Source organism: Catharus ustulatus, chromosome 2 (assembly GCF_009819885.2).
Source record: "Catharus ustulatus isolate bCatUst1 chromosome 2, bCatUst1.pri.v2, whole genome shotgun sequence".
Taxonomy (NCBI): Eukaryota; Metazoa; Chordata; class Aves; order Passeriformes; family Turdidae; genus Catharus; species Catharus ustulatus.
Window position 1 is genome coordinate 42,148,672 of NC_046222.1, and position 27,537 is coordinate 42,176,208.

General features: G+C 36.7%; 1 protein-coding gene across 4 annotated transcripts in view; it reads left to right on the forward strand.

Annotated features, from left to right (window-relative positions):
* CNTN5 (contactin 5) overlaps nucleotides 1-27,537 on the forward strand; it is a 440,548-nt gene that overhangs the window by 253,075 nt on the left and 159,936 nt on the right. For all 4 annotated transcript variants that reach the window (XM_033051352.1, XM_033051356.2, XM_033051355.2 and 1 more), the window contains exon 7: nucleotides 17,456-17,659. In XM_033051352.1, coding sequence (XP_032907243.1) covers nucleotides 17,456-17,659 — 204 coding nt within the window. The remainder of the gene's footprint in view (nucleotides 1-17,455; nucleotides 17,660-27,537) is intronic.

Consider the following 27,537-nt stretch of genomic DNA (forward strand, 5'->3'; position numbering starts at 1 on the left):
TCCATAAACAGGATTATGGTTTTTCATTGTGGTATTCTAAAGGATGTAAATATAGGGTTTTATTCAGTCATTTAATCATCTTAATTACAAGGTTTACCATAGCAAGATTAAAAATGAATGGAAGTTTTCATCCAGATTTACATGTTTCCCTCAGAATTAATACTTTCAGCTGAGCTTTTTAAGGCTTTTATTCAGGGCTTTCAGTATGAGCTTAATGGAGAACGACGAGTCCCATTGTTAGAACGAGCAGAGCTCTGATGCACACAGGGGAAGGCAGATGTGTGTTCCATCCTGCCTCAGAGGGATGCTGCCGTCTGGAGGGAACTCTGCTACATAATCCATCTGCAGCATGTAACATCTGGACAGATGTTAAACTATAACTTTTTTAATCTCTTTCTAAAGGGCAGAGTTGATCTTACAAAGTTTGGAAACTGTGCTGTAAGCTGCATCTTTTATACCCTCCTTTACTGTTACAAAACTGTACTTCTCATGAAAAATGTTTCATCAAAAATGATTAATGCCAGTGTCATGAGAATCATGACTGTGATCAGTCCTTCCCATCCATGTCTGGATGTCTACATACTGTGTTGCTAAATGGGAAAGCTCTTAAAAAATCCTGTAACTGTGGGCTAGAAATTATTGTCCTGTTCTATTACCTACACAGTTGTCTTGATCTTCACATTATTTGGAGAAATTCACACAAAATAAAGTTTCTTTATGTCATTCTAAGCTCCTATTTGTGTTTACTTCAGACATACTCAGAAATCCACTTCGGAAGTAAACAAAAAACCTATCACTTCTTACTCTTAAGGGTCTACTAAAAGAATCTGAAAGCTGCATTTGCATTATATCTGCAGCTTTGGACTGCAGTTTTACTACTAGTTGGAAACCAAGTCCAACTGAAGTGCAATATAGGTTTAGAACTCCCCTGGTTTGAGCACAAATTATACAGAGAAATAATAAGAGAGGCTCCAAATCACCTCATTCAGGTGGGGAATGGTTAGTACACTTCTCCAGGCAAATTAGTTATGATAACAAGATGGTTATATTTGGGCTGGACTGCTCTCAGTGTGCTTATTAACTTGTTTACAGGCAATTGGCTCAGGCATCTATATGCAGTACACAGCAAATTCTGTTCTGAAGCGGTCCATGTGCCCTCTGGATCTCAATTTACTAAGCTGATTTTCGGAATACAATTCTCAGATGTCTGTCTATATGCAGCTGGTCACAAGGTAATTTTAAGGATGTGGATTAAGTCCCAGGATCTGGACACCCAACAGTGGCATTTCAGCCCACAACATCAGAAGACTTCTGTCCTGTATGTAGATCTAGCCTTTACCAGCTTCTTCAAAATCACAGGAATCCTTCAATATATTAGATCTCCAATGTTCCAGCCCTCTCTAGGCATGAGTGGAAGCACTTCATCACGTTACCCTGCCAGTACAGGAAAGATTCCTTCCTGACCATGACTTAGACTGTATCAAAGTATATAGATTCTGAATATTGCAGTGCAGATTCAGATGAGAATTATCTCTTTAATTTATTAAATGAATAATATAATAGTATGTATTAAACAGTAAAGAAACATACAGCTTCTTTTTTATTATATGCCTGGGTTTGCTTTTTTTTTGGTCAAATTTGAATTTTCAAATCAACTTTAGCATAGAAAGTTAAATAATTTTCTTCCACAGGAGTCCAATATGTTGATGAGAGTGATACCTCTCCTTTTGCCTTGAGATCAAGGTAGAATTGTTTTGCTGCACTGGCCACTCAAAGCACTGCTCACTCACAGTTTACCAAAACAGCTGGACAGGTCATGCCTCTAACCATGACTCTCTTATAAGCTAAACAGGACTTATTAATCACTCAGTACCTTCTCTTAGTTTGCAGAGGTCAATATGTATGAAACCGGTGATGGCAAGTAGAACATTTCACAATCACCATGAAAAATTCTCTCATTCCAACTGCTAGACTTGCTGAGAAGGTAGAACTCCACTACACTTCCTCTTCTGCTAACAAAAGTGAGATTGAGAGGAACACTGATGTTTGAAGGTTGGGAGGTTGTTGTTGTTGTTGCTGTTCTCTCATTAAAACTTACATTCCTGCTATAATGGAAGCCAAATCCTTGTATCCTAGACTTCATCAGCTGTTCACCTGTACTAAGGAGATCTATATGGACACTAAAGAATACTCAGCTCTGTTTAATTTTTCTCATAATAGTTTGCCATAGTTTGCTCTTCACTCATTCTAATTCCCAGTAGGAGCATGATGCTGGGTATCAGAAATAGGCCACTTAAGCAACAGTAGCAGAAAATAATTGTTTACTGCACAGGGTCGAAAGGTTTATTTAATAAGCACTAATTATGTCACATATAAAATGCAAGATGACAACTTTCTTATCTCTCCTTTGCATGTCTATAGCTTATAAATTATCTACACAGAATGTTTTAAAACCTCTGTTTGAGAGCCACATGTATCAAACAAATGAGTTAGATACCATGAGTTGAAGGGCTCCTGCATTTCCCTATTAGACTTTATTATAGCCTTGCGATGGTTGGTCTTCCAGGGGTAACTTGAATAAACCTTAAATTTTACTTTTCAATTATGGGTGAATAAAAAGCATTAAAAGACAGGTTCAGAGAACCTTAAACTTTATATTCCTGTCCTAATTCTGTGTTAATTTCATAGGGTCATTTTATCTCTTTACATATCACATTTTTGCTTGGAAGAATCATAAAGACATGTCACTCTTGCATCGTCTACTTTGTCATTTTTACTAGACTACTTTTGCAACTTTCAGGTCTAGTAATGCTAATTTGCATGGGTGTTATCATTAAAAAGAATGTCCATGACCCCTGATATTGCCCAACATAGGAATCTGTGTTCTTTATTTGTGTAACTGATTGATGACTATGCCTGCAGTTTTCATTATGGAATGAAAAAATGCAATTAACTTTTTTCTTTTTTCTTCTATGGTCTTTTCATTACTCAATACATGACCAGTAATTTTGCTGCTGACTTCCCTGAAGCACATTTTAAGGTTTCCTTCCTCAATCTTGTTGAAGGCACTCATCTGAGGATATGAAATTTAAGTTTGAGAATTACAGAATTTTCTGTAGGCTAGAAATTTAAAAAGTTGTATTTGCCAGAGTGGAGTTACTCCCAGCCTGTTGTTAATGTGTAGTTATTATATTTTAATTGCATTTTAATGATTGCATGTGCCCCAAATTCTAGGCAATGTCTGCATAGTAAAAGTATGGATAAATAAGTCTAGATTTTCTCTCTTTTTTCTTTTCTTTTTTTTTTTTTTTTTTTTTAATTTGATTGGATTTCCTGTGATGTTGTTGTTGGAGGTTTGGTGAGTTTTTCTGGGTTTTGGATGTTTTTTGTGTGGTTGATTTGTTGGAGTTCTTTTGTAATTTGAAAAGTAATAAATGAGCAAAAACGCACTACTTGTCCAACTGTAGTAAATTCTTCCAAGGAACTTGTAAGTATTAACAGGGAAAAAAAAGCCTAAATGATTTTCCAAATATTACCACTGTTGAAAAATCTTCCCCATCCTCTTAAAAATGTTAGTCATTCTTTTGTATAATACACTAACTTACACTAGAAACTGCAAGTTGCATGTCCCTATACCCACTGGATTACTCACTAGAGCTGTTTGTCCCCTCAGGGACTATGAAAATGAAGGAAAGATGGTTGACCTTGTCCAATTAAGGCAGCACACAACAATGGGTGATGGGGGCAGCCCTGACAGGGTTCTGCTTAAGGGATATGTGCTGTAGTTTCACAGTCACAGCATTGTCTAGAAATATTACCCCAGCTGACAGCTCAGGAGAAACAAGTGGAAGGAGATACCAAGAAAAGAGGGAGGAAAGCATGAGAGACTAATTAATTTTAAAAATATGTGGAGTGAGTTGGCCCTCAGGCTTGTGCACTATTTCCTCTCAGGCACCAGCTGTTTGTGACTATTTGTCTACAGCTTGACAAACAGGGCAATGATGAGAAGTTTCTGTAGTGGGCAAGCTCCTCTTCCCTCAAGACAAGTTGAGCCTGTTACTGATATGACCCAACAAATTAGACATAACTAACAGGAACCTCTTTATCTAGAGGTTAAACCAGACAGCATTGTCCTGCCAGGTTTAACAGAAACTGATGTTCATGCTATCACATCCACTTTTCTACAGCTAGTGTTGAAAAGATACCATCTAAAGTGTTGCACAAATGCTTTCTGTGGCAATAATTACACAGTTTGTGAAACAGCAGCAGCCCAAGGTTCATAGATTTAAGACTGATGAAACATACAGCAGTTACCATCTCTGAGGTATACAGAAACACAATGCTGGTCAGACAGCTGAAAGGAGAGGAAACAGAAGGAAAAATAAATGAGAAATTATCTGTTTCTAAGGCTCTGGATTCTAGGTTTTTATCTCCATTTCCATTGTGATTAACTCTTAAAAGATGTAAAAATAAAAACAAAAAACAAAAAACAAGGGAAAACAAAAAAAATCAATTCTTTCCACACTAGTCATGATTAGCTGAATTCGATGGTGATTCTGTGATTCTGGTAGAGATGCAGAGATGACTACTGTAAGTTAGGAAGCTGGTTTTGATTCAGAAGCAGAAGGTTTTGGACAGAAATGGTCTGAGTTCTGTCAGATTCCATTAATAAGTTTCCCTATATAATAAAGTAAGTTTTTCCTTATTTCATATGTATCAAAGTGAACTTACAACCATTTGAGTGATACAAAGCTTAATGAGACATATATTTACATAAAGCCTGACTTGACCAGTTCAGGAAGATTGTTCAAAATAAATTAAATGGTATGAAAACAATTGTGGTAGGGATATCTAGTTCATATTTTTCTTTTTCAATGGGCAAACTAGAAATTGTTTAGAGAAATATATATATATATATATATATATATATATATATATATGCATTATGGTTTTTTCCTATTCTATACATTTTTAACTGGCAAGAAGGTAGCTATAATTTAATATTAAATATGTTAAAGGCAATTGCTTGGATTTTTCAGGGAGAAAATGACTGGACTGGCATAAGCATAATATCATAAGAGTTCAGACAGCAATCTGATTTTAGTCAGATTTGAATAACTGTGCAGCAGCACATGTACATTCTATATCCTCTGACAACAAAATATGTTTTCCAGAGTAATAGTAGTGAAAAAGTGACTTTATATGACCATAATGTCATCTTTTTAACAATGTAATAATTAATAGCACACTTAATTCTGATTATTTGATTGCCCACTTCTATGTCCTGTGTTCTTATGTTCTGTTTCAATATTGTTAAAATCATTGTGATGATTTCTTTAGCCAGTTGACAGGGTTTTGTTGTTTAGATGCTGCTGCTCCAGAGGGGAGAATCTGCAATCAGAAAATTTCACTTCATTTGTTGATTTATGGAAGCATTAATTTGCATGCTATTTTCCTGTTTCAATAAGTCACAAAATGTCCTATCTATATGAGACTGCAGGGATAAAAATTCAGGAGTCGGAAGGGAGAATGGAAAGAAGGATTTAGGCAATACTGATAAAGGATTTGTCAGCTTGGCTTTTCCTCCAGAACCACAAAGTCCTTTAGGAGTTTAGCAAGCTAATTTCAATCCTGAGGAGTCTATTTTCAACTCTAGCAAATTCAGGAAGAAAGAAGCACTACCTCTTTTACAGAGGATAACAGTTAATGGTCTATAAAGAAAACATCAAAGAAAGACTAAAATTGCACCGATTTGCAATCCAGTTCTTGTGACTTTACAAAATCCACATCTTTTGCTGCCTAAAATCGGAAGGAAAACTTTCCAAATGATATTAAAATTGATAGCATAAAGGGCAGTCTTTTAATTAAAGGTTTCAGGTGCACAGAGTATGCTTATGTACACACACAGGATCGAATTTTCATATTTTTTTGAAAGTTTCACAAATTAATATATCTAGCAAGTACATCCAGTGAGAGAGGATTGTCCTGGTAGCCCGCCCTTGGACCTGCTCCATTTGGGTTCTTAGCCCTATATCTTGTCATATCTCCCAAGTGCTGGTGCAAAACAGGATGTTCTTGTTAGAAATTGTTTTCCTTGAAATTAAAACCAAACAGAATTTCAGCAGTGTGACATAATGTGTGAGAAAGGGTAACTACTGTTCTAAAGTATAAAGTATAAGAAAGTACTGCAAATATAGAGTTGTATATTAAAAATCTCCAAAAACTACAAATATATGAAAATCTAAAAATCTTTAGGAATCATATCACAATTCTTTCCTGTTCCTAAATGAAAATGGATTTCAAAAAACAGAATAAGTCTTCTGAAAAGTATGCACATAGTCAGCAGAAGAGGGTGAAGGACTGCTGCTCACATTATTTTATTAATGACATTTCCTTTAGAATAAACAAAAAGAACAGGAGAGTTGGGCAAACACCTTCTTCATCCATGTGATATTTATGTGTAATGAGACGCCTCATATGTGTACATAATGCTTCACTTTGCTATTGCTAAGAGTTTCAGGAGGGGCTACATAATCCTGGGTCTAGGCTTAAAATGAGACAACAGAAGGCTACATATTATGTCTCATATTATGTCTCAATAACAATTATGTGACAAGTAGAAGATGGGTGGAAGCAGTTCACGGGTTTCCAGCAGTGCAGAGCAGTGTGTGCAGGGATGCAACAGTGCAATGTCTGTATGTAGGAACAGGTAGGAGTTGCATTCTCAACAGTGTTGCACCTTAAATGATTTATTGTTGCTGATGTTAGTTGTTGTGATTTATTTGTACAGCATGGGTGAACAGCAATATCAGCATTCTGGGGCAATTTGCTAATGTGACATGTTTCTTCCTCTTTGTCTGCACTTTATTTTTTAATTAAGGTAGAAAAAGTCATCTGTCACCATCAGTCTAAGTATGTAAAAATTTTATTTCATGGACTATAAAATTGGTTTTATGATATTCTCTAAGGCATATGTTCACCAGTCCCATTATGTTCAGAAAAATGTAGTGGACAATCCATTCCTTGGTACATTTAAGCCTAGATAATATACCAAGAAGGAGCTGAGCACTAGACCTTTAACATCTGGGGGATTATGAGATTTATACTGGTATTTTGTTGTCTGTTTTTTTACATGTTTGAAAATTGTATTCAGAGAGAGGATGAGAGAGCAGTTACTTGTCTCCAGTGTTCATCCACAAATGTCCTAAGGATTCATTGACTATAATGCTGTTGTGTGTGTTTTGGCATTTCTTGTGAATGTAAAAAGAGACAGTGAAGAGAGGAAAAAATATTAGAAATTTTAAAAAATATGCATTACTGGTAATATTCATTTGACTATGGCTTAATTCAGGACTGATGGAAAGTGACTTCCACCTTCTTCAGTTTTCTGAAATAAAAGTGATGATAATGGTACTGTTGCTCATAGGAGACCTTAGGATAATAAATACTGTAGGAGCAAAGAAGCAGGCCCTAGAAAGATTCATCAATCATATTGTGCCATGCCCATGGTGGAATTCACCAAACACTGACCCAGAAAAAGCCTTTATATTTATATTAAAACACTTAATACCAAGAGAATATAAAACAGAGAGGCAGTGAGCTGTCTTAAGTTCAGTGTGTAGAGTCATACAAGGGTAACTCTACACACCCCAAGTACCCAGGTTTTGACAGTACAATTCCTGAGACAACAACTACATGTAAAGACTGGTGAATTTTGCTAAAAATCAGTGTTTTGAAGTATAAAATAGAACTTGCGTTGCCTTGTATTTTAATTTCTATACTCAGAAGCCTGAATTGAAATCTTGTTAAAGAAATCTTTCTGCTGCTATTAATCCTTTCTGGCATTAGGAATCAAGGTGATTGAGGTGTAAAAGGACAAATTTAAATTGCTTTTTTTCTTGTAAGTAAAAGAAACTTAACTCTTTTTGAGAGACTGATATTAAAGCAATTGAAGTACTGGTATTTGTAGCTAAATTACAGAATTTGCTTGACAGAATTTCTTCTGCTGAATAAGGAAATTAATTTTGCATCGCTCAGCTGAAAGAGAGTTAAGACAATGCAATATTCTCTAAATTTGGATGATGATCATCCAAATATTATTTCTGGTTTTTGTTTTGAAAAATGTCTTATTTATACCTTTAAAATGCATTATTTATTGGCATTTTTGTAGTAGCCATAAAATGAAATTTCCACGTAAAACACTCATTCCCTTGGGTGCAGGACTCTGGACTCACTACAACTGACAAAGCTCTGCAGTAGAATTTTTTATTATATTCACCACTGCATCAAACTTAAACAAGTGATCTTTTCCTAGCATTTAAACAATACACTCATTGTTTTCCAGTGCCACACTTTTCATATAAACGTAGTAGATAAGTATTACCACAGAACTCTTGTTCACTTAAATTATTAAGAAAGAATCAACTTTTGTTGTAGTCAACACATTTCCATCAATAAGAAGGTTCTAATAATAATAAGCTATCCAAATCAGAATTTATCAGTGGTTTGTTCTGCACATTTGCCACCTTACCAGATCTTATATTCCTGTAGATCAGTGATTACAACCACATAGGTTTCTTATAATTCTTAAAAAGGTCAGCAGTAGAGGACAAAGAATTCCACATCTGGTCTTCTTGGTCAGCTTTGCAGTCAGCTTTTATTCCCTTCAATGCATGTTAAGTTAATTTTGAGGTTATTCTAAATATTTTAGTCAACAAGGTTTTTTACAAAACAGGAATTTGAATTCTAGACATATTACAGAAACTGCTCTCTTAGTCAATACAAAGAATTATAAAAATGAGTTATTTTAACTAGATAAACTTTCTTTCAATGTTGTCAGTTATATCTCACTTTTTAAACTGGATATTAATCAAGTCTCATATCACCCAATGAACTACTTAATCAAAGATTGAAACAGGTGAATTTGTAATGATGTGCATCTTCTTGATTACCCTTTGTAATGATAGACCAAATTTAATTCTAATTCTTCTATTTGGAAATTAGCAATCATAGAATCGTTTTGATTGGAAAAGACCCTTAAGATCATTGAATCCCGCAACCCTAAGTGTCATGGCTGTATGTCTTCAAAACACCCGCAGGGCTTGTGATTTCACCACTTCCCTGAAAATATTGTTCCAGTGTTCCACAACTTTTTGGTGAATATTTTCTAATATCCAATTCGAACTTCCCCTGACACAACTTGAGGACTTTCCTTCTTATCCTTTCAGTTATTGCTTGAGGGATGAGACTGACCCCCATCTGGCAACAATCTCCTTCCAGGTAGTTTCAGACACTGAGTCACTCTTTCTCCAGGCTGAACACCCCCCAGGTTTCTCATAAGATTTCTGTTTAAGACCATTCCCCAACTCCATTCCCCTTCTCTGGACACACTCCAGCCCCTCAATGTCTTTCAAACAGAAGTTTGATATGCGCAAGGGTAATTCCACTGTACCTGTAAAAATTTAATCTTACTTTCCAGCAATGTATTTTCAGTACAGTAATTTCATGATTATAAGCCGCACCATTTTGACTAAAATTTTGGTCCAAACCCAAAGTGCGGCTTATAATCAGGTGCGGTTTATATACGGACAAAGAACAAAAAGTTGCTGTTTTAGTTTGGAGGACAGGTGTCTGCTAAGAAAGGCAGGAACTTCTCTTTGAAATGGAGAATGTGAACTCCCTCCCTCCAAATTATTACAATTTGGAAATCAAGGGGCTTTCAGGCAAAAATATGGAAATTAGGAATAACAGTTCTTTTCTAGGGAAATCAAAATAGAAATACAGTACTACAAAGAAACAAACTCCAAACTCTGACAAAGTCAGAGTACAACCTGACACCCGTCGGGCAGGGTGTTGGTAGCAGTCCCATTAAATGGTGGCTGCATTCTCCTGCAGTGACAGATGTGATTCAGTTGGAGCAGTGCTCCTGTACAAGGTGCAGTTTCCCTCTGGAGGTCCAGTGGTGATGTGGAGAAATCCGGTTTTCCTCTGGAGTCCAGTGGAGAAAGGGGCTCCCTTAGTGTCCCAAAACCTCTGTTTTTATCTTGGTAAGAAATGTTGGGCTCTTCCCCCTGGCTGGAGCAACTTCCAATGGGATGCAGTGATTTTATCAGTCCCACAGTGGGACTCAATGGGCCATTAGCAGACAATGACTCCCTGGAGGAAGGATGGATTGTGAAAAGACAAAGAACAATGCCCTGCCTGGTTTCAATGGATGGCCCATTAGCAGATTATCTGCCATTGAGATAAGGATCACTGTCCCCACCCTCAACAGATGGTGACAGAACAGATACCTTTTATCACACTCTGTATTGTAACATGCGGCTTATAATCAGGTGCGGCTTATATATGGACAAAAAACCAAAAAGTTACTGAAACCCAGAAGCGCGGCTTATATTCAGTGCGGCTTATAATCGTGAAATTACTGTACTTCTAATATGGCATTTGATATAGGTAATAAACAGTATTAAAAAAAATTATAGGCAAATAATAAAGAAAGTTGTCTAAGTAAATTAATAGATTATTGTGAAGATCTAAATTTAGGAATATAAATCACTGGACATTCTTTAAGAGTAGGCTGAGAATATTTGGTCTTCATAACAGTATTTTGACCCATTCTGGAACAGAAACAATTCTGGTTTCTTTTTTATTATGAAAATCATAACAATGACAATCAAATACACATGATAATCCAATATCTTTCAAAGCTGTATTTTTTTGTTGTATGCTATGTGGTCTCTTTAAAGAGAGAATGTATGAGAAATACATTTCATCAGTCTTTATATGTTTCAATGGCTGGCTACATTTCATGCATATTAAAGTACAAATGAGACTACATTGACTGTCTACACTGGCAACAACAATATAATATTTACATCCTCCAAAACAAGATGAATCCTGACAGTACATTTACATTTTCTAGAATATTTTCTAGAATATTTTTAGTTATTAGCTTTGTGAGTGGTTATAAGAAAGAAAATATTTGCAGATTTATCATTGTAATTAAATCTGAAGGAAGAGAAATATGTGATTGGTAGAATTGTGTTTCAGATAAGTGAGCAGTAGATACAGAGTCCCCAGAGAAGGCAATAAGCAATTTCATTGCTAGTTGATAAATAGACAATATCTGTTTGCTCTGTGTGGGTGTGTAACAATGCAACGAATAAATTATGTCCATTAAATATTTTCTTGGAGGATTAATGAGCACTGATAATAAATCATAGCAGCACAAAGAAATGCACCACAATTATTTATCAGGTTGTGGTGGGAGGTTGGAGGATCAACCCATTGTTACCATTCATTTTAGTTAAAAAGAAACCTCTTTCCCTCTTAATGTGAAGTGCTCCCCATCATTAGAGGGTACTGCATATTCCACTCTTAGTCTGTGGAGAGCATACTGAATACCCAAACAACAATTGTGAGGAAAAAGTTCAAAGCTGGGCTTAATAGGAAAGTGGGCTTTATATTTTCAGAAGGCGAAAGGTAGACCTGTATTTTTCCTTACAGTTTATTTCATTTAAATAGAATAGTTCTAAATGCTAAAGCAAAGCCCTCTTGCAAATTTCATGGTTTATAGCTATGCATAGTAAATTCAGCCTGTAATCTCAAGTGTACTTTTAGCTGGTTTACTTATTGATTAAAAAATAGCAATAAAAACTTCTTCAGGTTTGCAAAAACTCCCAGATTATCTCAGATTTTGCCTGTCATCAGGCATCAGTGCCATTTATTCATCAAGTACTGCCATCTTGTGGAATTAATCAAAGCAAATCCTAAATGGAGGAAGAGAAATATATTTTTCCGACAGGATCTCCCGCTGCCTCACAAAAAGACCAAAACTGGAGTTATTTCTTGTACAAACATCATAACTTCACAGAAGTGCAGTTATGGGATGGGTGCTTTGCATGCTTTGCCCTTGTATAGGCAAAATTTAGCTGTGTTGTGGCCACTTAGGTTTTCAGTGACCTTAAAAGAGTTCATATGACAACTTTCTTTTTATGGTTTCACTTGCACCAAAATATCATTTAGGTAAGAGGATTGGTGAAAAGGTTGTCCAGAAACCTCGTGTTAAAATGATGAATGGAGCAATTCCTTAAGAGAAAACTCCTGAAGCAAATCTGGGAAACATTCAGGCAGTAGCAAACACAGGAGTGAATATTTGGTGTTATCTGAATGCTTCAGCACAGCTCTCTTTACAATACTTCAGGCATTATTTCATATTGACCCACAATGACAGAAAGATTTTTTCATTACCATAGTACTGACACTTTCTGCATCAGAATATCTCCGAAATCACTAAGAAAAATGCTGGTGTGTCAGTATTCCAGCTTCATCCATTATGGGAAGTACATCACATTGTGACAGTTTAGGAATTAGTGTTGTTTCACAGAGAAAATAAAACTACAACAATCATTTAAGAAATTATAGTAAGTAAGATTTTACACTATAAATTCATTCTGTCGGGAGATAGATGAACTCTTCTTACTATGTCATCACCAAATGACCGAGACTTTCACCTACACAGCCTAATAAAAAGTGCTTAATAAAATACAGAAACAAATTGGGCATTAGGAAGGCTTTCAGAACAAAAGATAAGTATTGCCTTAGAGATATCCTTCTGTAAACAAGGTTGGTCATCCATAAAAGGAACTATCAGTTTTGCAGTTATCAAAATGACTTATATAATTTTTACCCTGAAACTATATATAAGAGATTTTAGCAGCAGAGTTTTTCAACCCATGGCATAAATGTTAATTTACAACTGTTCTACAATGCATAATTTCTCCATCTTTTTATTCTCTCTTTCTCTTTGTGTTGATGCAAAGAACCTGTGGAAAACTTTCTTTTGTGTTACAGACAACTGTAATTTTCAGGAAGGACTCTGCATCCTCTTTTTCATTTTGCCATGTCATATTAAAAATAAAATAGATGAACATAAAAATAAAAATAAACTCAGTACACATTCTTAAAAAACTCCAAACTTCTGTATACTGCAGTGTTTAGTTTTCTCTTTTGTCTTAAACTTTTTTTTTTTTTCCTATTGAAAGCAAATAGCATGGAAAAAGCATTAACTAAGTTTTTTCTCAAAAGCAGATGACTTCATAAGGAACATATATAAAGTAATTACTTTCTGATTTTAAAGTCCTAGTTCGGTTTATTTTGATTTTGACAGTATTGACTTTTAGCTTAAAAATTTCTTGAAGGTCTTGTTATTTTTCTGTCTGGCTTGAGATGCATCTCTGGAGTTCAATATCCTAATAAAAAATAATGCAATGACAGTTGTATTTGTGCTTAGCCAAATGACACTGGTTTTAAAATCTTTTAACACAAACCATAATAGAAAATTCAGGCTTGAAATTTATTTAAAACTGCAGTGAACTGTGTGCAAGTAGACCTGATGTCATCTGCTTAGTCTTAGACTTCATGTTCTGAAATTCTGAAAGTTCAGCCAGCAGTTTACCTTTGTAGGTAAGAGTAGGATTTCAGGTAATGTTTAAATGCCTTTATTCTGCAGTTTACATGTGCTCCTGCGCTGCACTCCTGTGGGACTTGTGACATATGGCTACATCCAGTGTTGTTTCAGAATATTTTACTGTGCATGTACTATAGATTGCAACCTTACAGAGAAAACTATGTTTTAAATGTTGATTCTCCGTTATTGTCTTTTTATTAGTTTTAGGGTTTTTTAATATGTCTTTGCAATCATGTGGATATTGGCTTATACTAATCTCGTCAGCAGAAAAACAAACCTGCAAAACAAAACAAGCCCTCAGGTTTTGTACTTGGCCAGCCTTTGCTGTCAATTGTGTTTTTTACAAACTCTAACTTGTAATTTTTCTGGCATACAAAGTAGAAACAGTCAGAGACCAAGAATGTGAACAGCAATGCATGTTTCACCCTCTTCTGCAAATTTAGAAGTGTGTGATATTTGCACAATGGATCAATGTCAAGGTACACCCATTTTCCCTTAATTGCAGTCATTCTGTGAACACCCTTTTGTAAAATCACTTCTGCAAGATCATCCATCTATTTCTGTCAGCTAAAAACTGTGGGGTCCCCAGATCCCAAGCCAGCTGTGGTTGTTCTTGACTGGTCTGCAACATTTTCTTGAGATATTTCCACTGAAGCTTATGCATAGTGTATGGACACGACCCTCAAAATTTTATTTAAGAATCTGCTGAACTCATTAACCAGGTCTAATAGGAGAAAAAAAAAAATTCATGAAGTGTCTAAGGGGCTTTTCACCTGCAAAGGAGACTAAGAATTCCAGATTAATTCTGGATCTGAGTATTCAGATGCTTTCTTCAGGTACTTTAAAGTGCATTCCTGGGGTTTTACATTATAGAAATGAAAAATTGTAGCAATTCTTTCAATGTCAGTGGGCTGACAAAAAATCAAGAAGTAAACGACTAACACTTTTTAAACACTTCATTCAGAGTCTTGGCTCCTGGTTGGAATACAGATGCTGTAGGTGTGCACACAGAAAAAGAAACTAAAACAAAAAACAAAAAGCAAAAAAACACACAAAAATAAACCAAAACCAAAAAAACACCAGCAAAGAAAACTAACAAAAAACCCAAAAACACGTTAGTGCAGCTTTATAGCATAAATGCTTTGAATTTTGGATTTGGCAGGAGTTCTGTTACTTTTTTTCCCTCAGTATCTTCAGTACACATTCATCCATCACGCCATTTTTAACAGCAAAAATAATTAAGAAAGTGACAAAATGACAGTATTCCCCTGGATCCAGCACTGGCAAGGACTAAGTATTTTATTTCCTTAGAGGCACAAAAATTTATTGCCTGAAATCTGTTCCTTAGTATTAATTCTAATTAATAAATGAATAATTAATTGTAAGTGGTTTTAGGCTACAAATGGAGAAAATTCTCTTCTGCCAGTGAACTGCCAGTGAACCCACACTGATGACTTTTTTGCATTTGGTTTGAACTACTTTTAAACCAGAGCAATTAGTGAGACTGATTGTTTTCCATTTGAACTGGTAACAGTCTTCAGTGAAAGTCTATGTATTTTCCTAAACTTGTGTATTCATCATCACTTTGTAGAATTTTATCCAGCCATGAACCATTTTTTGCCAGATAAAGCATTATGGCAAAATGTGGTAATAAAATTTTCAGAGACATATTTGGGACATAATTAGTATTTTTCCTGAAACATAACAGAAGAGGAAGGAAAATCTGAACACTCAGAGAACTTTCTGAGAGCCATAATTCCTTAAAGTCCTGTGTAGCCACCAGAATCACTAATAAATCTAATAAAGATTTCAGCAAAAAGTTAATGTGTGCAGTTTAATTCCTCGTTTTGAGATTTTGAAGCAGTCTTCTCCTCCTGTTAGCTAAGTGTGTTTGGCCCTTTGGCATAACATTTTTATATTGATACCATCAGGTTTTTAGGAGAGAATTTTCATCTGATTTCAAAACTAAACTTTCTAAAAATTGATTCAGAAGGTACTGCATCTTTATAGCACTATATGCACTTACATTGGTTGAAAAAGCAGTTCTTGCTCTTCTCTGTTCCTTTCTCACCATGGTGTCAGGGGACAGTATAACCTAAGGATGGAAAGGACAAATCAATTTGAATTTCTAATGCTCTCTATACTGTTACAGTCAAAGTGCACACCTGACTAAGACGTAATGTTTCACACTTCTTATAGCAAGAACAGTTGTACCATTTCCTGTCCTGTCATTAGAAGAAAAGCACATAGCAAAATTTAAATTTTGAGGTGTTTCCTCTCACCCCTTTGACCCTTCCACCTTAGAGCTAACTTTAGACCAAGAAAACATTTTGACTGTCATGGGGATGAAAGTGTGAGAGAACCAGACTGACATACCTGAAATTACTGTCTTCCTGTTGCTGCTGAAGCTGAGCAGTCACACGAGAAATTGCAGTCTAAAAGCTTGGAATTTGCTATACCAGTGGAGCACTTTGCATCGTGGAGCAGTAGTGGGGACTTTACATTCATGGAACAGCTTTGGCTTTTCTCATTTTGAAGCCAAGTTTTTGAAGGCTATACAGAGGGGAGATTACAGAACAAATGTGCCAGTAGCTGTTGTAAGCCACTACCCTACTGTTTTAAGAATGGTATGTCCCTTTAACCCTATAACCCCTGCAAGACCAATGTACTGACCCCTGCGATAGGATTGGCCTGAAGCCAAGGCTGACCCCTCCCCTTTCCTGACCCTTAAAAACCTGTGCCCGGGTTTGGAACTTCCTCTCTTTATCCCCATCTCCCGCTCTGACCACATGGAAACCTAAGAATAAAGCAGAATACCAACCCTGGGAGAAAGAGCCTCTAATAGCTTTCTGTTTTACATGAAACAGCATCCAAGGCCAGCTCTGCAGGTATCTGGGGAGCAGGCCAGGCCCCAGGGTGCTGTTTCAAGTAGCAAATAATATTTTTTTAAAGTGTGAAGAAAGAATGAAACAATGGGAGATAAGTTCAAAAGGAGAACAATGTGCAATGAAGTATACATAGGGTTAAGGCTTAAAAGTTGAAGTTGGTGAAACTCCACATGAGTAATTCCCTGCAAGGAACATCCTCCTAAATCAGAATCTCATTAACTTTACTGATATTTCTAATGTTGAGACTTAAATGAATCTAGGTTTTTATTAAGTCATGATGTAATCTCATACAGAATAATAGGAAATAATTTTTTTTCTCAGCTAATTATTATGAGTATAAAGGGAAAAAGTGAGGTCCAGGTAAATAGAATAGATGATTCATGGGATACAAATAAGAACCAAAGGACTTGATTTAAGTGCTGTTTTTAAAACTCACTGATTAGTTGGTAGAGTTGGTTTAAGGAATTATTCATTGATCATAGGGATTTAAGTTGCATCAATTAAGGGTTAAGAAATTCTTCAATGAAGCAAATGATAGAACTAAGATAGAGTTATAGAAGCAAAGATAGAATCATAAGGCAGTAATTTACTTACATGGTAGGTTGAGCAGTTACTACAATCTAGTGATTACAAAAACAGACATTCAGAATGAAACCTGTTTATACACATGCACTTGCAGAAGTCATCCATAGCTCTGTAGGAATCATCTTGATATATTTCCCTGCAATCTGAGAAAGCAGAGAAAATAATTATTTGGATATTATTATTAGTGTGACCCATAAGACTAGAAAAGGGAATTATCTGATATCTTATTGCTGTTTTCTGAGTCTGCTGAATAATTCAATTATTTTACCTGAACTAAATCTGCCTTCACAAGGAACTTTGGATTCAATATTCATCCTATTTTCAAAATTCCAAGGGGAGAAAAAAATATTTTCTTCAATTCTAAACCAAAAAAATAAAACGTTTTTAAAATCTTTAACTTTTTTCCTCTACAGATTATTGAAGTAAAGTTAATGGATATTAATTTAGTGTGTCTACATGACACAGTATTGTTTCTGCAATTACTTAATCTTATTTTCTTTCTTTGTTCTTTTAGAGATCATCTATAGCTGGGTATTTAATGAATTCCCATCTTTTGTGGCAGAAGACAGCAGGCGTTTCATCTCTCAGGAGACAGGCAATCTCTACATATCCAAGGTGCAAACATCTGATGTTGGCAGCTACATATGCCTGGTGAAAAACACAGTGACAAATGCCAGAGTTTTGAGTCCTCCTACTCCTCTGACACTGAGAAATGATGGTAAGAAAAGCACTGTTTCTGGCTACTACATGAATGAAAAATATTGTCTTCAAATACTCTAATTAATATAAGAACCACGATTTTATTGTTTTTCAGTACCTACATGCATTTTCTATGGCAACTGGCAAAGTTGTTCATGCAAGCAGTTTCTTTTCAAACATCCAGACATTGTGAGAACATTTAGATTTGCGAAGGCTGAGGTGCAGACTGACACCTCTTGGTGTATCTTGTTTGGAACAGTTACTCCACCTTGCTATTCTGATGTTCTGTCACTGACAGAGAGAAGCACATCTCCGTTACAGGCAATGCCTGTTTCCTTGGGGCTCCATTCAGTTACCTCAACCCAAGTGGCTACTGCCACAGTGATACTCTCAGGCACCTGAGACATCCACAGGGGACTGACCAATGTCACACGGGGCATACAGACCCACTGCAGGATGCCAGGACATCCTTCATGTATTTGGCCACTGTGATTAAGGACAACTCAAAAAGTTTCCCTAAATACACTGGCAGCAAAAGGAGGGTGGAGGGAATCTCCATCCTTTTCTGGGTGCAGAGTGTGTCATGGTGTCAGAGGATGACAAAAAGTCTGAGATACTTAGTGCCTTCTCTGCCTCAGTCTTTAATACCAAAAACCAGTTGTACTCAGGATACCCAACTCCCAGAGCTGGAATTTAGGGATGGGGACTCGGATGATACCACCATGATCCAGGAGGGAATGGTTAATGCCAATTAGATACCCACAAGTCTATGGGCCTGGATGGGATGCACAATAATGCACAATAATAAGGGAACTGGTGAAAGAGACCATCGAGCCGCTCTTAGTTATTTACCAACAGTCCTGGTTATCCAGAAAAGTCCCAGTTGACTGGAAAATAGCAAATATGAGGCCCATCCACAAAAAGGATCAGGATGATCCAAGTTTCCGCATTTGGGTCCCAATAGCCCCAGGCAGTGCTACAGGCTGGGAACAGAGGGGCTGGAAAGCTGCCTGGCAGAAAAGGACCTGGGTGTACTGTCAAACAGCAGCTGAACATGATCCAGGGTGTGTCCAGGTGGCCAAGAAGGTCAATGGCATCCTGGCCTGGATCAGTAGTGGTGTGGCCAGCAGGACCAGGTAGGGATTGATTGTCCTGCTGTACTCAGCACTGCTGAGGCCACACCTCAAGTAGGCGTCCTGCTCTGGGCCACTCGATTAAAGGACATTGAGGTGCTGGAGAAGGGCAGTCAGGCTACTAGAGATCTAGAGAACACATCTGATGAGGAGTGCTGAGGGAGCTGGAGGTGTTTGGCCTGGAGAAAAGAGGCCCAGGTAGAGCTTATCACTCTACAACTACCTGGAAGGAGCTTGCAGGGAAGTGGGTGTCAATCTCTTCTGCCATGTTCAAAGGAAGAAAGAAAATGGTCAATATTTTCCTTCTTTTCAAGATATTCCACATTCAGTTATGCTTTCTAGTTCCTCACAGCAATTCAGCACATGTGAATCCATACCTACATGAATCAAAGAGAGAAAGAGAGAAAAACTTACGAGTTTTCTTTTGTCTTGCCTATAGCTTTTTTCTTGAACAAATAGTAATCCTATGCTACAGACACAATACAAAATCTAGATTTAAACACAGATGACTTCATTTAATAGAGTAAATTAAAAATATGTTCGACAATTAAAATGAAATTAAGCTAATGTTTATTCATTGTAGCAAATTTGAATTTCCTTCTGCATTGCATGTAGCCTCTGCAGAATGAAGCTGCTCTTTTAATTTATCACTTCCTTTTTTCTTTTGTTAGTTTAGTACATACCTATGTTAAATATAGAGTTTCAGGTGTTTAATTTTACTGACATATCATAGTAAACTCAATCTTTTTAATATTATTTTTTTCAAAATTAAAACCCCCAAACATTGACTGCCTTTTTAATCTCTTTGGACTCTGAAAAAAATGGAATTTTATTGTCTTATTTATTATTCATATCTTACTCTGTTTATTCTTTATGGTATTTTTTCATGCTTTTATTTGGCTCCTTCTTTGCAGATGTTCAGCAGATTAATTATCCATCTTGTACTGACAGTACAGTGGCACACAATACACTGTAAGAAATTTAGATAGTAAATAAGGATAAAGGCAGCAGTCTACATCACTGAGCTAAGAAAAAAAATCTATGAAGGAAAACTGCAGATTTTTTTAAATGTCAAGTGGGTAGTAAATACCAGCCTCCAGCAAATTTTTGTTTCATGGCTGGCTGTCAAACCACTGTGATAATCCAACCTTCTGAACTGTGCTAGTGTATTGGGGAAGTTTTGCACATAGATGAACAGCTTCTCAACAATTTCCATAGTTTCCTGGCTCGTTTTTTCACACACGTGAATTTCTACTAGGCTTCCGTGCCATAATTTTATTCTGTTGGTATTTATGAAAATCTTTCTTGTCATGGAATTCTTTAGTATTTCTTAGTGAATTGCTTGCTTTCCTGTATGACTGAGCAAGTTTCTCAGTGAAGAAACCTCATCTTTCTACCTAACTTTGCAGTCTCCATAAACCTACCTTGAAAAAAATTGTTAAGAAAAATACTAGTTGCTAAATCATGTTATTTGGGACACCTGTCTGGTTCTACCTCCTCCACATAAATGCAATAATATGGGCCTTTTAAAAACTATCTATCTAACTAGCTTTTTTAAAACTAAGGTGATGACAACCTTTTTAAAGCATGCATTCATTATGTACTAAAATACAGAATAACTCCTGAAAAGCAGTGCTACCTAGTTAAAGAAAATTTAATTTATGAAGGATGAAACAGCTGGGAATAGACTCCAGGAGGGAAGTGAGAATTTAAAAATTACTTTAAAACAAACATAAAATTATCTCAAAATATACTCCACTCTGTGTTTGCTGAGTTGTGTTATATGTTTCTAAATATAGCTTTTTAAGCTTTTTTTGTCATAAAATTACTTGAATTACTTTAAACTTTTCAAATACTCACTTATATTTTAAAATAATATATCTTTCTCAGTTCCAGTGGTTGGCATCACAACTGACATTTCCCTAAGCAGTCAGCACATTAGAAACCACAGGAAGAGCTTGTGGTTTTAAACAGCTTTACAAATGACTCTATATAAATAAAACGATTTATACAGCCACTATTCTCCGAACACATATATCATTAACTCCAAAATACTCTAATTGATTTATTCATCATCATTCTTAGATTTTGATGTATATACAGTACCTAAGCCCAGGGGACTAGACAGCTTGTGACAGCACTGGTCACTATTTATCTATGAGAAAGAAATGGAATAACACTAAGGCATTCTGTCAAACTCTGCAAGATTGTAAGAACTTACTGGGATTTTATTAATCTTTTATTTCTTCTGTGATGTGTCTCAAAGGGGAGCTTAGCTGCTTGATATGAGGCAAATTAAATAAAAACATCAAGAAATCCTTCGATGAATTCTGAATAAAATGAATACCTCATTTGTTCAGATGTCCTTGACAATCAGTCATTTCATATAATTCAATTTCACTTCAAGCTGGGTTATAAAAACACCCTAAAATTCTGAGAAGATAAAAAGTTTTAGCAGGAAATAAAAAATATGCATAATTTCATTAACTACCTTTTAATGCATTTCAAATTTTGAGGAATTATTTGATAACTGTTTACAAATAATAAATGTTAAATTGTATCTTCACAGGCTTGGGTGATGATTGGGAACATCAAATTGTCTTGACTCATAAAAACATCAGAAAGTTTTTTCAAATTTAGGAAGTATAGACTTAGGGAGTATAAACATTTGATTGAGAGCATAAGACAGCTATTTCAAGTTCACAGATTTTTATGCCAGTTTTTCGTACTTTTTTATCCTTCTTTTTTATTTCCTTGGAAGATATGTTAACTTTATTATTATTACTGTACAGTAGTGAATTTTGCATTTCTTTGTTTTAGCTCTGTGCAGATACTGCATATAGGCTTTGCGGTGGTAAAATTTCCGGTGGGGGGAAAAACAACTAAAAAAAAACCCTAAAAAAGCAGTAAATCTGGACAATTTCAGACATCAGAGGATACTTTCTGCTAAGCTCCATTAGAGCAAATTAGTTTAACCTCCAGAGGTTGGTATGTCTGACCAGACATGTTCTCACATTACTGACTTTCAGATTTTTTCCATGTCTTCATAGTGTATGAACCAGTGAACTGAATTTTGTCTGTCTTCATTCTATTGATTAATTCAATGTAATTAATAGTCTAACATAATGATAGAACATATAGTTATTGAAGTACTAAGGATGTTCATTTCTAATTTTACATGATTAAATATGATCTGCATATGCTTTTTGAGGTTAAACTCTGGGTTATGTTGAACATCATTAGGTTAGATAAAGATTGTTTTACCAGCATGAAGGAAAATTTGGAAGAAATCATAGCAAATTCCCAAATAATAGAAATCAAGCAATAAAAATTCCCAGTGTAGCATAATAAGGTAATAAATAAAGATAAAACAAAATTTGCAACTTCACAGACTTAGCTATACCCATCACTGAAGTATATTGACAGTTGTTAATTATAGTAATTTCACGACTATAAGGCGCACCCTTTTGACTAAAATTTTCCCTCGAACCCAGAAGTGCTCCTTATAGTCCGGTGCGTCTTATCTGATGTACAAAGTTGCGAAATTTGCCAAACCGGAAGTGTGAGCTGTGAGCCATGGGGGGAGCCGGCAGTGCCACTACAGCCGGCTGGGGGCAGGCCCGGAGGCCCGCGGCACCGCCCGTCTCGGGTCCAGGCAGTCCCAGGAGCCCATGGCTGCCGGGTGAATGCGGGCTAGGGGGCCCGCGGCACCCCCCTTCCTGGGTCCAGGCAGTCCCAGGAGCCCATGGCTGCCGGGTGAATGCGGGCCAGGGGGCCCGCGGCACCCGCCTTCCCAGGTCCAGGCAGTCCCGGGGGCCCATGGCTGCCGGGTCAGGGAGGCCCGGTGGCTCGCGGCACCGCCCCTGCCGGGTGGAGGCGGGCCTGGGGGCCAATGGCTACCGGGTTGAGGCGGGGCCTTGACCAGCAACTGCGTGGGGTGAATTGGGGGCGGAGCCTCGCTGCAAAAAAAAAGTGTGCCTTATAGTCCGGTGCGCCTTATCTGATCTACAAAGTTGTGAATTTTGCTGACTCCGGGGGTGTGTGCCTTATAATCCGGTGCGCCTTATGGTCGTGAAACTATGTAACTAATATCGAGAATTTTTAAAAGATTACTTAAAGATGAACTCTAATGGTTTTGACCTGTCATTCTTTGCCTTTCTATGTTGTTTTTATTTTGGTTTTTGTTTTTAATTTTTTTTCTAACTTTTACTAGTGATTTTTTCCTCCAATGAGTTTGTTCGTATGGAGCTGAATTCTAGCAGACAACAAAGTACATCTGAATTTTAATAGGAGTTCAAAATACGTATTCAGATGTGACTTAATTCTGCTAGGTTTTCTGGAGTTTCCAGCCTTATAGGCTTCCTTTTTCATGTGGGTTATATTGCAATGTTTTGCAGTAACATTTTGTATTTGAATTGTGCAAGTCCATAGAAATGGTAGGAACTCTTCTTACTCAGTACTCTAGGGCAGGAATCAAACCTGAAGTAATCCTACTCTGTTTTGTTGTTTGTTTTTGGTTTTTTTTTTCCCCAAGAAGAGGCACACTGTCTGGGCAAAATCAAGTTTGTCGTTTAGTGGTATACAAAGATTGATAACACTGACAGAGATGTGAATGAATGTATGCAAGATTTGCTCCAGAGGAAGGTTGATAAAATGGCAATGTCCCTGGACAGCTGCTACCTAGTAGTAAATATGTTTCTCCTGTAAAACTGTAGAGAGGTATTTTAATGATGGGTCACTCTGAAAACTGAAAATAAAAGTCCTGCCACAGTCTCTGCTTTACTCTACTGAAAGTACAGTAATTTCACGACTATAAGGCGCACCCTTTTGACTAAAATTTTGGTCCAAACCCAGAAGTGCGCCTTATAGTCCGGTGCACCTTATGCAATCTACAAAGCTGCGAAATTTACAAACCCGGAAGTGCGAGCTGTGAACCGAGTCAGGAACCACGGGAGCCACAGCCACCAGGCGGGGGGATGCCGGGATGCGGTGCAGCTGCTGACCGGGGAGAGGCGGGAGAAAGCGGCGCAGCCGCTGGCCACAGGAAAGTGGCAAGAAATGGCAAAAAGCGCAACCGCCACCACAGGAAAGCAGGGAGAAACGCCGCTGATGCTGGCCAGGGGGAAACCGGGACGCAGCGCGGCCGCGCGATGGGAGTCAGGAGCCATGAGCCATGCCAGCCGGCGCTGGAGGCGGGCGGGAGTGCCAGGGCGTGCTACCTGGGGAGGGTACCTGGGGCTGCGTTTAAAGGCTACACTGATCTTTGAAAAATATTTGCAAATTGAGCACCTGCGAGTAATTCGTTACTTTGTTGCGCGTCGTGCGGCTCCTTGCTGCAAAATGAAAGTGTGCCTTATAGTCCAGTGTGCCTTATATGATCTACAAAGTTGCGAAATTTGCTGACTCCCGGGGGGTGCACCTTATAGTCCGGTGCACCTTATGGTCATGAAATTACTGTAATCTAAAAAAGTAGAGAGAGAAAATAACTTGAGATGGTCTTTCGGCAATGTGAAAAGGCTGAACCCAGGGGGTTAGGGGACTATTACAGCAGAAAAATAGAAACAGGTTGGGAAATTATTATGTCCCAGGATTCATTGTAGAGCAAGAACTCTTCTACTGCAAAAGTTTGCATTTAGTTGGTTTTGAGTTCTTTTAAGGTAACCTCTTTAGAGTATTTTTAATTGCTAAGTCTTGTAGAAACACTATATGCTGGAAATGCAGTTGCTTTTTTAAATTAGCTAAAATAGCTCAAGATTCTAGCCATGTAGTGTCTTGCATATCTTCTGCACTAATGTTCTCTTGTTTCCTTCTTCTCATGATTTATGAAACTTGTACAAAGATTTAACTGGTCCATTTACAGAATATACAAAACCCAAAACAACTGAACTTGAAAAAAATGTCCTCCAAATTCAAGTCAGGATCAGGAATTGTGTTGCATTGAACCATAACTATTCAGATTTCAGAGAGATGTTGGAAATATTTTAATTCTTGGTGACTGAATTCAAATTTGTGCAAAATGAAAATGAAAGTAACCTTCACAGCTGTAAATGGTTTCAGATTATGAAGAATGATCCTGAATGCTATGTATCTTATTGTCTCAGGATCTTAGATACAAATTCACCAGTGCCTGCTGCTTTGCAGTCAAACAAAAATTGCTTTGCAGTTTGGAATTCTTGTCAGAGTAGAAAAATAATTTGATTGTGGACAACAGGAGTTCTGCTTGAAGTCAAAACTGCAGTAAGTAGGTAACAGGATAATTTGTTGCTATTGAGTCTAAAACAATGGATATTTCAATACTTGTTGCTGATGACAGAGAAATTTTAGTGTTAGTTTGGTCTCTCATATTGAGAAAATGAGAGGTTCTTTGTTTTGCGTGGTTATATGAGCAGTGCCAATTGAAAAAAATATTTCTTATTTTAGGAAGCTTTTCCAGTTAATTAGATACAATGAATATTAGAGCAACACTATTTCCTGCAGTATAGCTCTAATTAATTAGAAGCAAGGCAAATACTCTCTCTGGACATCACAATAGTTTTGACACTCCTGGCACCCAGTTGGAAAGTGAATATTTTGTTTTCATCCTGTAAAACAACTTCACAGGTTGCAATGGAAAAAAATGTATGCTTAAGGTCATATTTGAAGTACAAATAATTATTCATTTCCTATAGGAAAAATGAGATTCTAAGAACATTTAATCAGGAAGGTAATTAAAAACCCCATAAAATTTATATCTTCCTCCTAATCACTTAGATTAAATAATATTTGCCAGGTTTCTGGATATCATTTGTGAACCCATCCTGGATGACTATCAGGCAGTTAGAAAGGAGAAACAATAAACATTGGCCAGTGATGCCGAAAAGAAATCTACCACATATTTCTAGCCAAATTCAATGCGATCTCATTCCCTGTAAAAACTCCCCGTGATTTGGTTTTCGTTGATCTAGGCCTCCCAAGCAAGACGGTATGTTGACTAGTGTAATGAGTCTTTTTTTTTCTTGATGAGTATGGCTGCTCAGAAAAATTATCTACCTACCTAGTCAGTGAAAATGTTCAGGTTTTCTTGTTTAGATACAGTTGTACATGAATAAATCTTCCTACTGGAATGTTGTATACAAGCCATTCACGTGTCTTCACTCATCTCTGAACGTCCAAAGGGTGAAGTTTGGCTTCATCCAATACCAGATGTACTGGATTTAGGAGAGCTTAGATGCCATTTTACAATTATGTGGGAAATTGATGAAGTCTAGGCTGTTACTCAGTAAAGACTTTTCTACATGGAGAAAGACTGCAGAGTTGGTCATAGTTACTGCTCAAGCACAGGTAAACAGAAATCACTGCAGTCCTATCTGCACACTGGAAATTTTGGCCTCTCAGTTAAAATACTAAATTTTATACCAATATTTCCCTCAGTGCTTATTCTGAACTGTCTCATTGCTTTTGTGTCTCTAGGATTTGGACTCAGTTCCCTTTATTTCAGTCATAAAACACCGGTTTTCAACTGAAAATTAAGTGGTTTTATTTGTTTTTGATGTTTAAGAGAGGCAGAAAGCTCATTTGTATGTACCACATATATTACATTTAAGAGTTATAAATAATAGTATGTTTCAAGACAGTAATACTATTTCTAGAAAGGGCTTTCCAGACTGAGTTCAGAGTTCAGCAAAACTGATGAACTAATGAAATCAAATATGAGTAAAATATGGATTTTAAAGTGGTGAGAGTAAAGTTATGTTTAAACTTTAAACATTTTTTTCTGCTAAATGTGATTTTCTTTCACATTTATTCCTCTATAATTAGGAATGCATGAACATCTTATCCCTTAGTTGTAACTAGAGATTATTCCCTTCTTGTGTTGTATTCATTGTGATATTTTTTCCAGACACTGAATTGCCAATTTTTCTTTTATATTAAGATATATTCCAGTAAAGACCTTTTTCCATCCTGTGGTATGCAGTAGGATTTGTTCTCTAACATAGAAAAACAATGTTGACACTTTAGTATTAGTTCAGTTTAGTGCTTAGTTCAATGTATTTCAGAATGCAATTTCACATTAGCATTTTCAGGGTTTCTTAAATGATAAATTTATAGCTCAAAACCTGGCTGAGAGACATCTAAGTGGAAGAAAGACTGTGGACTGTTATCTTAAAACAGCCATTCCCACAGTGAATTTTTAGGGACTTAGAGCAGGCGCTGGTCCTTCAATTTGGAATAGGATTAATAGCAGGTGAGTCAATACATTCTTCCCAGTTCATTTAAAATCTATGCTGCAGACCAGATACAATGGTGGGTATCATCATTATACTGGAATTAATTCAGTTTGTGCTGTCAATTTACTGTCATTGTAAATGTGTGTATTCAAGGCTCTCCCAGACAAAAGTCTGGAGACATTTAATGGTCTAGGTCTTCAGGGAAAGTGCTAAACAATCATTTGCCACAAAGGCACCCACACCTTAGACAATCTCAGTTTTCATCACAGATTATAGATAGGAGAAGAAATTGTCATTTATATTCCTCAAGGAATTTCTCAGGCAAAATTTTCTTGCATTTAGATACATATTCACACTGCAAATCATCATTACAATGTGGTAGGATACTTAATTTTTGATCTGTAAAATTATTAAAAAATTCTTATGCAGCAGGATGAGTTTATCACTCCTCAAGAGGTTTCCCAGAAACTGAGAGGGAGAACCAAACTAATAAGAATCCCAATTAAATTTGTCTTTAGAGCTTTATTCGGGATGTAAGAAAACCATTTTAACATTCC